Source organism: Chiloscyllium plagiosum, unplaced genomic scaffold (genome assembly GCF_037043375.1).
Source record: "Chiloscyllium plagiosum isolate Xiang-an unplaced genomic scaffold, Cpla_swu_hap1 HiC_scaffold_1, whole genome shotgun sequence".
NCBI classification, from domain to species: domain Eukaryota; kingdom Metazoa; phylum Chordata; class Chondrichthyes; order Orectolobiformes; family Hemiscylliidae; genus Chiloscyllium; species Chiloscyllium plagiosum.
The window spans coordinates 94659903-94672970 of NW_028270139.1; the positions used below are offsets into that span (position 1 = coordinate 94659903).

At 37.5% G+C, this 13068-nt stretch overlaps 1 protein-coding gene across 2 annotated transcripts in view; it reads right to left on the minus strand.

The window, feature by feature from the left end:
- The window catches only part of mtrex (Mtr4 exosome RNA helicase), a 127246-nt gene that overhangs the window by 16641 nt on the left and 97537 nt on the right, over positions 1-13068 (minus strand). For both annotated transcript variants that reach the window (XM_087989071.1, XM_087989076.1), the window contains one exon: positions 711-767. In XM_087989071.1, the coding sequence (XP_087845197.1) occupies positions 711-767 (57 nt within the window). The remainder of the gene's footprint in view (positions 1-710; positions 768-13068) is intronic.

The following is a 13068-nucleotide window of genomic DNA, read 5'->3' on the forward strand; positions in this document are numbered from 1 at the left end:
ATACTCCTATTTCTTATGTTATCCATGGCTTCAATTTTTGACTTTCCTTACTCTTGTCATATCTGCATTGCATTGGTCTTTGCCGAATTCCGGTCTCTTGAGTAGCTGCAGCTTTAAGTTGGTCCAGTTCAGGTTCTCTTCTATTGTAATCCCCTGGATGTAGGGCTGTCAGTGACAGTAAATGCCACTGAATGTCAAGGTGGGGGTAGTCATCCTCTGGTACAATTGTGTGGTACAAATATTATTTGAGAGACAGAACTGATTTTGAAAGCAATATTAAGGAAATCCTGAGAAAATTCAAAAAACCCCTGTAGAAAACTTCATTCATTTTGATCATATTATAGAATAATTACTGCATGCATGTGTGGGGCAAAGTTGTTGAGGTATTACACACAAGATCCATGTTTGGAATTGGGAAAGGAAAGAATTGGAGTGGTAAATAGAAACTAAGGTGTTAGTGCAACATTGAAGGAAATGTAATTAATTAAATCTTGTTGATTTGGTTCAACTAATTCCAAAGAGGCTACGATAGCATAATTCCAAATTAGACACAACATAATAGCTAAAAAATATCTACAATGCTACGCCTTAATTGTCATTAAGCAGAAATATAATAGAAATTAGCAGTAGCTAATGATTTGGTAGTACTGGCATATGAACTGTACCTATAAATATTTTAAAAAGTACAATAAACAACAATTCAGCCTTACCTGCATCTGTCGTAATGGACCTGCTAGTTGTTCTGTCAGTTTGGGCATTTCGTTTGCCTATAAATTAGAACAGACACATTCAAATTGCTGATTTAGTACCACACAACATTGCAAACCTCCTAAGTTTTAGTCTTAAAGAATCACTTTAGCTGACAATTTTGGGCCAGATGCAAAGTTTAAACCAACATCAGCGATTACTTGTAGGCAGTTCAAGTTGTTAAAGCAAATAGATCTTAGGGTTGAGATTGAGGACATATCCAATAGTAAAGGAATATCTCTGACAGCAGACCTTATTAAAACTTCAGGCTGGCAAAACATGACAGGAAAAATACTGAAGACTGGAAGTTATGCTGCAGCTACACAAAATCCTGGTTAGACCCCAGTTGGAGTATTGACACCAGATCTGCGCATCACACCTTAAAAAAGGATAAGTTGGCCTTGGAGGGAGTACAATATAGGTTTACATGAATGATACCTGAATTTCAGGGGTTAGGTTATGAGGAAAGAATATATTTTTTTTTTCTGGAATTTAGAAAATTAAGGATGATCTGATAAAAATCTTCAAAAATATTAACTGGAAAAAACAGGATAGATAAAGATAAATTATTTCCACTGGTTGGGGATTCTGGAACTACTGGGTCATAGTCTCAGAATTAGAGTTAGGAACATACCATTCAGGAATGTATTAGGAAGCACTTCTATACACAAAGGGTGGTACACATTTGGAACTCAAAACAGCAACTGATGCTAGGTCAGTTGTTAAGTTTAAATCTGATATAGAAAAGTCTTTATTCAAAGATGTTATGGGATATGGGTCAAAGGCAGGTATGTGGAGTTAGGCCACAGATTGTCCGTGATCTCCTTAAATGGCAGAATAGGCTCGAGGGAAACATATCCTTGCAAATCATTGTCAGGCTGTGTCAGTTATGGTTCCAAAGCTCATTTTTTGAAATTGGATTGCAATTTTATATGATTGTCTTAGATTATTTCATGTATCACCAGAGACAAACTATTTAATTTTTTTTTGGAGAAATATAATTGTTCTGCATTAATCATTGCTGGTGAAATAATCACAGAGCTATCACCATCGAACCTTCCATTGAAATGCCATAAAACCCCAAGAAAATCAGAAATGTCATGATGTACAGGCATGCCTTCAGTCCATCACTGCTGTGCCAAAAGAATTACACGTTTTTCCTTCTATTTTCCTCTGTAAATATAGGTGAAATATTTGACCATCGCTGCCTCTCCTTCATTCTTTATAATATTTATCCATTGCCCCTTAGTGAACTCACTGCTTCTTTGAAAATGGTCTTGTTTATGCACTTACAGTCTTTGTTATTATCATTTATGTTAATGACCTTTTTTTTCTTAGTCTCTCTGGGGTGTTTACTTGCTTGACTTCTCTAATTTTATTAATCTCCTTTTACTTTCTATATTAACATATATCATTTTATTGTATGTCTTGTTCTTAATGTTAATTCTTTGAAGCAATCTTCTCATTCATTTATGTAACATTGGATTTTTCCACAAACCCATTCCACCCGATAAGAAAATGCTTAAATCAGCAATCCCCCATTTCAAAATTAAACAGCTTCCATTTCAGATTTGCTGCTTTGTTAGCCAGCTTTTATATTCTGTTTATTAGATCTATGTCTTTTCTCATTCATTTGAAATGTGGACTTTCCTAGTCCAACACTGTTTTCCTTTTAAACTATAAGAAATCTGTTGGAGTTGATCCCACACCACTTCACAGGACATGATCCAATTTCTTAAAAAAAAATCATTTTATGACCAAGCTAACACCTTTTTGTGAAAGAAGTACTTCCAACATACAGATTAACTCAATGCTTTTCTAACTTAGGTTTATCCCTAGACCTCTTCATCATATCCAGCTGAAATAGCTTATTCATTTGGACAGAATCTAATCCTCTTCTTATTTTGACGACCTCAAATTACACATTTGCAAACATTAACATTTTCCAGAATGAAAAGTCCCAACTCTTCATGCTTACAATGACTATTATAGCAAACCACTTGGAACTGCTCGCAGATACTTGTCAAACATTTCCCGAAACAAAGCTAATTCAAAACTCTCCCATCTATACTATTATTCCAACCACATTTACCAGCCTGTTTGGCCAACCTATTGCTTGGTACACAAAGAACTGCACTCTTATAATCTTTCTCTTTAATTTCTTCCTTAATAGTTAATTCCTTGCAAACTTCTTACTTTGTCTAAAATTTGAATTCCAACCTACTGCTAAATATTATGCAGGGTTGACTGATGCTGCAGGTTGGAAAGATTCACTTGTGTCAGCTAAATTCGATGTATAAAATGCTCACTATCTTTAGCCTAGCAGCAGGAAGTGATGGGTCATATTGAAATCTAGGTTTACTAATCTATTTTATTAATTCTTGACTCTGCCATAAACAATATTTCGATTCTCCTGCTTCTCTGATGCTGCCTGACTGGCTGTGCTTTTCCAGCAGCATACTCTTCCACTCTGATCTCCAGTATCTGCAGTGCTCACTTTCTACCACTTTCCCACATCAACAATATTTGTCTCTCAGTAGCCTAATCTTTACAGGCCGTTCTTTTCTTCAGTAAGGAATCGAGTTATCTTGAAACAACTTGCCTCATGATTGCTGAGTATGATCGAATCAGTGTCAACAGTGATTCAGCACATGGATGCACAAGTGCTGAGAGATGCCTTTTGTTAAAAACATGACATATTCCCTGCACTCTTCAATCACTCAAGGTTTTGGCTTTTTGTTGCCTTGCTGCTTCTACAACCTATATCTGCATTAATTCAGGTTTAAATTCCAAATGTGGCGAGATAAAACTTCCTAAGCCTTTCCTCCTCCCTTCCAACACCACTCTTCCATTTGCTCATTTCAGCACTATTCTGACTCCATGTTGTTGTCATTGCTTCTGACTCTGCAAAGAACCAGAGTGCCCTCTTCCACCATCTTGCAGAAGCCCAAACCTCCTGGCTCCTTGTGTCGTTTTCTCCCCTTGTTTTTTTTCTACTCCCAGATGCCACTCTGTCGTCATCTTCTCTTCTCACCCAACAATTTCAAAGACCACCTCTCCGAATGCTGACCCCACCCCACAATACAAGACCTCCTTTTCCTGAATGTCGCCATCCACAATGCCTGACTACCATCCCCAATCACCACCTATCCTCCAGATTAGGCATCATGTAGACACTGCTCTAGTGGTGAGAAATTTAATTTGCTGATTTTTCCAAATATTCTCATGGCATAGCCCTGAAAACCCAAACTCCATTTTGAAAGGTGCTTGGTCACCATGATTTTTATTTACCTCTCTGGCTTCTGGAGGAGAGATATTATACCCATAGTCCACAGATATAACCTTTGAATGGAGTTGCCCATGAATTTGACACAAACTGCATAGCTCGCAATTTGTGAATGTTTGTAATTTCAAAGGGCAATTTGTACCCATTATAAATATAAGTTATTATCTACTGTAAATAAGCGTCCATGTCTTCATGTTGTCTGCTTAATACAGACTTTTAGTGTGCTTGAAGTTCAGGATCAATTCTACCTTTCTAACAAATATAAAGTTAAGGCGCTTTCTGAGAAAAGCAATTATATCACTGGAACTCTAACAATGGAAACAAAATAATCCTTCGTTTGTGCTCATCTTTCACTGAGACCATTTGTCATATGTTCTTACTTCTTGATTGATCTTGAAGCCATTTTTTTTTCTGCAGGCTTAACTTTCGGAATACAAAACCAAAATAAATGAATGTTGGAAATGTGAAATAAAACAGAAAATGCTGAGAAATAAACAGGCTGGGCAGCATCTGTGGATGAAACAGTTAATGTTTCACATTAATGACCTTTCAAGTGAAGGTACATCCTGATGACAACCTGAAATGTTGAGCTTTATTCCCTCTGAATTTTCCTGCAACTGCATGTGCAGATCCTCAAAGCAGCTGCTCACAGGGAATATTGCTGGCGAGTATTTCTAACATTTCCTGTTTTTATTTTATATTTTTCAAATTGAAAGTTGATCACAGAAGAAATTATGATTCAATAGTTTCCATTCAACTTAGTTCTATTTGTTTCACAGAGGTCTGAATTAAGATTGTGCAAAATCTGAAACACTTGACTTGTCATGTACACCATATGAATGCCATCGTATCCATCTTAATCAACATGAATTCATGCCTAATTTGCTTCCCTTTCCCTTCAGCACTGAGCAGAAATCTCTCATATCAGAAATGCACATCCTGAATCCCACTATTCGTTACTACTTTACTCATCTTCAATACTTTTGTGCTGCACCATTAAACTATCTATCTCCAAGTACTTTGACATCCAAGTGTATGGGCTTCAGCTTTGCAAAACATCTCTGGACATTTACTACATTAGAGATTGGCAATGCATTATCTAAATGATTTATGTACATGCAACACCGCATATGTTGTTTTATTTCCTTACGTAACTCTTAAAATTACAAAAAGGTGGGCCAAAATCCTGGGACTCCTTTCTTAACAGCAGTACTGGCATACTTAGGCAACATCAGCTGCAACAGTTCAATAAGACAGCTCACCTTCACCTTCAATTACAGATGGGTGGTATGTGCTGGCCTAACCAGCATACCTCTTTATCAAGTGACTGAAGAAGTTTAATCAAAAGAGTTGATATATAACATCAGTATTTTTCACAGATTTTAAATCAGCACTTGAGAAATTTTAAGCAAATAGAAGTCAATGCATCATTGAAAAACAGTTTTCAACTCTGAATGTCTTTACCTCAAATATTAAAAATTACTTTTCAAGTTACATCATATGTCAGATCTTATTATTTGTTCTAAGAGATGCAATCTGATGAAAAACTATGCATTACAGTTTCTCTGTAGAGAAATATTATCTCAAGTGTGAAAAAAATATCAATGCTAAGAGTACAAGAAATCATGCATGAGGAGAAAGATCAAATTCTGACAAGATAAACAAATTAAATTTCAGAAAAATGGTAAGCAAAGGAAAATATTGGATAGCTCAAACATTTATAACATCATCAAGATTAGAATGCAATTTGCAAATATTATTTGGCCTCAAGAAATTGCAGTTTATAAACTTGTTTATGGAATACGGACATCAATAATGCTCAATAATGGATAGATGACAGAAATCACAAAGTGGGCAGGCAAGATGAAGTTACAATAAGATTGTTCAGCATTTTTGTTTGTAAAGCTTATAAACTGGAAAGCAAATCAATACTAAAGTGTAATCAAAGGTATTAAAGAACACAAAAGCATAAGAGAATTTATTCATTTGACTAATGAAAGAACAGAAGTACAACGTATTGAGGTTGTCCAGAAATATGTAAAGAAAATATGTTAAAAATTTAACACGTCGGTATTTTCTGCATTGCTGGAAACTGAATCCATAAAGGGATTTGTGTGTCTAAATACAGCTGAATGAAAGAGAGGGCTGATGTCATAAAATATACCTTCTAGGTACAATAATCTGCCTTGATATGAAAATAAATGTTAAACATTCAAATTTCCAGAAAACAGTTTCTCTTTGAATTTTCTCCTTTGCTCTCAGCTAGGGTATAGATCTACATGTGCCAACATTCCTATGATAACTTATGATGAGCATTCATTTTTCATGTGGCAAACTGAGCAGTTTATAAAAACAGACTACTTGAAATGGGAGAGACTGATTTGTGCTTGACTAATTCTTTATATATACTCCTTAGTAGTAGTTATTAAAGACGCTGGGAATTTGGAAGCTACATTTTTGTCTCCATGTTTCTGGAATGTAGACAGCAAAACTGTTACTAGATTAATTATCCACCATGGGGAATCAAGGTTACTACCTTCAACCTCCATGGTTCAATTAGATTGAAGCTATTCAGCAAATAATACCAATTTTGTCTTTGCAATGGCACAGCATATCATTTCCACTTATTTTCTTTAATTAGTTAATTTAAATCTGCGTCCTCTTGATCTCGATGCATTTATGAATGAGAAAAGTTTCTCCATATCTGGTCTTTCCAGACCTCTCAGATTACTGAATATCTGCATAAATCTCCTTTCAGCATTCTATTCTCCAAGTAAATTAGCTCCAGTACAGGAAGTCACAGCTCCACATAGTCCTTGAGTTGAAACAGGCACAGCATGTGTACGTGCTCTTTCTGTCTGCAATGAACAGGTCCATGATTCATATATGAAGCTTCCGGATTGTCAATCTTAAAGTTAATTTTCAATGTAATTTTTAGCACACACTCTTATAGAGCAAGCAGAGGATGGTTGGATGGAGGAAGTACCTTATTTGTTTCTAACAGCCAACATACTTAGCATCAGACTGGCATCGAAATTTATAAATCAGGTTGCTCACTTGTGTATTTAGGCAGCACATCCTTCTGGCTTGATGACAACATCCTGTTATTAGCGAGCATCAGTTGTAGCAGCTGGAAACAGCTACTTTTACCTGGTATTCAAACCTTAGCTTATACCTTGTCAAGATAACTGGAGATAGATTGGGCAATTTTTGAGACCAAAGCTGTTTCACAATATACAGTGAACAGCGATCTGACCATGGTAACCTTGATCCAGCAGGATGGCTTCTCGGTGCCTTTGTTCACCCTCAAACTTGCACAATGAACAAATGATTCAGGCCCTATTTATGAGTTTGCTGATAAGGTTAATTTTATAACGCAGAGAATGGTAAAAATCTCAACACATGATTCAGTGAATAAAGACTTGCAGGTGATAGTAGTGAAGAACCTCTGGGTCAATTCTTCAACTAAGACATTAAGGAATCGTTTAGTTTATCCACTCTTCTGAAGAGGTCAAATTCCTAAACCATTCATTCTACTGGCCTGTCCATTGTCTCAATTTTGGAACCATCTTCCTGAGTCAGTTAGGATTATAATCTATTCCAAATAGTTGAACAGATAATCAAGATTAATACAGCACAGAAAGCAGCCAACTGGCAAACAGTCTATGTCAAGGTTGAAACTTCAATATATAACAGAGAAAATCTTTCAGTTGAGAGTTGGAAGAGACACAGTCTGCCTGTTCCTGTGGACAGGTGAGATGGGGCAATTTCCCAGCGTCCTGGTAAGCAATTATCCAAAATCAGCAGAACAGATTACCAATACAGTTATGTCATGGGGACCTTCCTCGGTAAAGTTTGTTGCAATGCTTCTTACATATCGAAACTCATTAACTTCAAGAAGCACTTAATTCCAAGCATTAATCTCGTAAATCTCCTTTGAACCATGTCCAAGACATTTATATCTTCCTTCAAATAAGGAGACTAAAATTGTACATAGTTTATCAAGAAATGGTCTAACAAGTGCTCAGTACAAATAAAGCATAACATCCCTATGTTTATGTTCAATTCCTCTTGGAATAAAGGGTAGCGTGCCACAAGCCTTTGTAGTTACGTGTTGTACTTGCATACTAATTTTGGTGACCCTTGCACAATTAACACTTCAATCCTTTGCACCTCAGAATTGCCTTAATGCCTTAAATAGGCATTCTCTATTTAAGTAACTCTCTTCATTTTCACTTTTCCTGCCAAAGTGATAAACTTCATATTTTCCCACATCATACTCCAACTGTCAGATTGTTGTCCACTCACTACCACAATTCAATCTACTACCTCCAAATAGCTTCTTCACAACAAAATTTCCAATGACTCTTTTAATGGCATTTAACAATTTACTTATCATTACATTGCTTCTCTCATCTGACGACAACAGGACTATAATCTGATGTCATGTGATTTTTAACTTTGTCCACCCCAGTCCAACACCAGCACCTCCACATCATCTCTCATCTGAGATATCGATGTAAACTGTAAGATGTTGAGGCCTCAGCACAACTGAGGAACTCAACTCACCATACAGTGCAAATAAAAGACCCATTTACAAACGGTGTTTACTGCCAGCCAACTCGGCTAATCTTCTAGGAATGCTAATATGTTACTTCCTCTATCATAAGTTTTTGTTTTCTGCAATAAACTTTGACATGGCATCTTATCAGAGGATTTCTGAGTGTAGTACATTTAGAGGCTTTCCTTTATCCATAGGATATATCACTCCTTCAAATTCAATGCATCAGTTAAACATAATTTCTCTTTGACAACACCATGCTGACTCTTCCAGATTACCTTGAGCTTTCTAAGTTCACAAATAAATGCATTTTCATGATCAATTTTAAGACTTTCCTCATGACAGATGGCAAGATAATTGGCTTATACCTTCCCGTTCACAGGTATTTCCAAGTTGAGGGAACTTTGCTGAATTGAGGAAATTTTAGAAATGTACCACCGACTCACGTATTACCTCATTAGCTAACCTATTTGAAGGAAAATATAAATCCCTAGGATCAAGTCCATCTGTACCTGGAGACTAATCAGCCCATAGCTCTGGGTCAGATCACAGCTCTGTCAGTTTGCTTTGGATCACTTCCTCGTGATTGCAATTTCACAGATGTTCTATTCTCCATTCTACCTCCTGATCTACATCTATGACACAAATGTTTTCTGTATCATCTGCAGTGAAAACAGATATTCATTGCTTAATTACAACTTATTATTCACTAGTAATGGCCCAGTTTCACTCTCGAGAGGAACAACACCCATATAACTTGCCGTTTTCCTTTTTAAATATGTAGAAACTTCTGCTACATTCTGAGTTAACTTTTCATACTCTTAATTTCTTCCTCCGATTAATCTTTTAGTTGTTCCTTGCTGTCCTTTATATTCTGAACAATCACTTTACTTGCCATTCACCATCACGCAGTTGCATGTTCTTTGCTTGAATTTGCTGCTTTCCCTAACTTGGGCAGTTAACCAAAGGGTTCTCCCTTTGGAATTTTATACATCATAAAGTCAGAAGTAGAGGCATTCGCTTTTGAATGCTCAAGGTTCAGTACCACTCAGAACACCTTGGCAATGAAACCATTAGAGTTCATATGCAGAAAGATCTGGACAGTATTCATATTCATGGCAAAGAAGTACTGATCAATGATCACCCCCAATGAAAGAAAATAAACTTGCAAACAGACCTCAGAGCTAATCTTTCTTTGCACCTTCTCTGTAGCTGTAACACTATATTCTGCATTCTGTTTTATTACCCCGATGTACTTATGCAAGGTATGATTTGTCTGGAGAGCAAGCAAAACAATACTTTGCATATCTCGGCACATGACATAATTAGAAATCAAATTAAATCCTCCCCCATGACACTCAATGACAGTATCATTACTGTATCTCTCACATGCTGTGTGGCTCTATGATTATCAACATATTGAGAGTTGTGAATGACTAGAGCATTCAAGAAGCTCAACAGCATCCAGGACAAAGTGGTCCATTTGAGTGGCTTCCTATCTACTATCTTAAAATTTCACTTCCCCAGCGCTGACACAAAGTGGTAGCAGTATGAACTCCAAACAAGATACACTGTAACAATTCATCCAAGCCTCTTTCATCAGTATTCTAACCCACTTCACATGCAGAGGAACAGTTGAAGGTACTGGATACTGCAAAGCCTGTGAGCCCTAATAACACTCTGGCATTCTGCTAAATGCTTGTGCTCCATGTAAACTGATGTGTTCAGCCAAGTGTCCTGTCACAGTTACAACCCTGGCAGCTCGCTGGCAATCTAGACAATTGTCTCCCCGTCATCAGGAAATAATGGTTGAAGTTATTGACAATGCCATTCAGTGACACTGCTCATGAATGCTCAGATTGTGTTCCACCAGCTTTAATCAGCTCCTGAGCTCATTACAGCCTCAGTTTAAATATGGACTAAAGAGCAGAATTCCAAAGGAAAGGTGGGAGGGACTGCTGTTGACATGATGGCATCAAAAAGACTTGGCAAAACTAGGGTCAATTGAATCAAGAAAAACAAAATCTCTTCACTGGTTGTAGTCATACTTAACACAAAGGAAGATGAGTTCTGGTTGCTGCAGGACCATAATCTCAGCTTCAGGTTATAGTCCTAGGAGCAAGCATCTTGAACTGCTTCACCTTTTCTCATGACGAGGTCATAAGTGTGGATGTGCACTCATGACTGCACAATGTTCAGCACCATTTGTGACTGCTCAGATATTGAAGTAATGTATGCTCACATGTAGCACAAGCTGGACAACATCCAACCTTCATCCTTCAGTACTGCCATCACTGACACACAGTACTAGCGGTGTCTACCATCGAAAGGGCAAGTGCAGCAGATGCATGGGAGCATCAACACTTGCTAAGTTCCCCTCCAAGTCACACATCACTCTGATTTGGGACTGTGGTGTTATTCCTTTATTGTCATTGAGTCAAGATCCTGGAACATGCTTCTTAACACTACAATGGCACTTACCCCACCGAGACCAAGTGGTTCATGGAGGCAGCATCTTTGCAAGGGCAATGAAATAAGAGAAATCAATTCTCGTCACACATCATTCTGACTTGGATCCATGTAATATTTCAGTGGTAGTTACGTCCGCGCAGATTCGATGGGCAGAATGGGCTTTGCTGCATTGTATGACTCTATGGCTATGACTCTGTGACTACGACTCTGTGACTAAGACTGCTTCTTTTTTCAAATTAGTATTGTGCTAAAATGTCTAGAAAACCATCCTGAAACCACAATTGTGACATGTCACTGTTCCTTTATTGGTGCTATGTCAAAGTCCCAGAACAACAATGTGGAGTACCTACACCATATGCCAGTATTTCAAAATAGCAGGTCACTACCACTTTCCCATGGGCAATTTGGGATGGGCAACAAATGCTGGCCTAACTAGCCATTTCCACATAGAGAGAAGTAATAAAAAAAAGAGAAAAAGTCAGGGTTTTCAACCTAGTTGTCTCAAGCACATCCTCAGTATCTTTGATAGGAAAAGGTCCTCAACTCAAGAGGTGCTGCAGAGTTCTAATCCCATCAGCATACATCATTACTCGGGCAACAAGGTCTGTGCTGATTCACTCACATTCGCGCATTGTTTGATGGTACTCAAAGATCTTCTGTAAATGAAATGACAACTGGATCATGACTTCCGGTGTGCCCATAATTTGGTTACACAGACACTTACAAGCCAGATGTGAAGATCACAGGCAAAAGTAAGATAGTCATCGTACACCTTCTCAACACAATGTTGTCCTCTGTTGCAAATATGGCAGAGACTGGCATATCCAAATTAGGCTGCTAAGCCACACCCGATGATGTTCAATACATAGTTGACCACCATGGCACAAACCACAGTCTGACAAGACTAAAGGCCAAAACCAATTTAAAGGAAGGTATTGTGGCTGATCTACATATTTACAATTCACATGTAACCTACACTTACTTAATTGAACAGACACAGTGACTGAATCAACAGTCAGCTTAAAATTGTCCACTTTTCACATCATTATGCCAAATTTCATCTCCAAGTCCATATTTAAGATGTTAACCACGAGCCTTAGAGTGAAAGCTAGATTTACAATACACTTAAATATTTTCAGAAATGTATTTATACTATTCTATGAAGTTGGACAAATATGATATTTAGCTTGTTAAGCCAATCTTTGATGTCAGCCAGATAGTGTTCATTTTATTTTACTCATGGGATAAATTTACTAAGTTTTTCTGAACTGTCAACAATTCAAAATGTTACGATTTAGAATTATATTGAACCCCTGAAGCCAGAGTTGGGTATTCCTGAGCTTGCAAATGATCCAACAGACTTAGAAGTGTTTTGGTTTGATCAATATTCCTGATTGAGTTAAACAGATCTTAAACAGAAAAGAAATCTTGCATTTATACAACATATTTCAGAACCAAAGGACTTCCCAAAGCACACCTTACAGTCAGCTAAAATATTTTTCAAACTTAGTTAATATTGCACACAGTGAGCTACCACAAACACCAGGTAAATCAAGGAAATAGCAGTAATAGAAAAGATTTGCCAAAAACCTCATACCTGTGGAATGTGCACACATGGAAAAAATTAGACTCATATATACCTTATTTCCCCCCTCTTAGTAACATAGCCTTAAGTGTTATGATGTGCCTTGTACTGATATTATCCAACCACAGTTAGGTTAATCAAAGTTTGTGAGAAGATTTGTAGCTCGGGTGCTCGTTGCTGTGGTTCTGTTCGCCGAGCTGGAAGTTTTTGTTGCAAATGTTTTGTCCCCTGTCTAGGTGACATCCTCAGTGCTTGGGAGCCTCCTGTGAAGCGCTTCTGTGGTGTTTCCTCCGGCATTTATAGTGGCCTGTCCCTGCCGCTTCCGGTTGTCAGTTTCAGCTGTCCGCTGTAGTGGCCGGTATATTGGGTCCAGGTCTATGTGTTTGTTGATGGAGTTTGTGGATGAGTGCCGTGCTT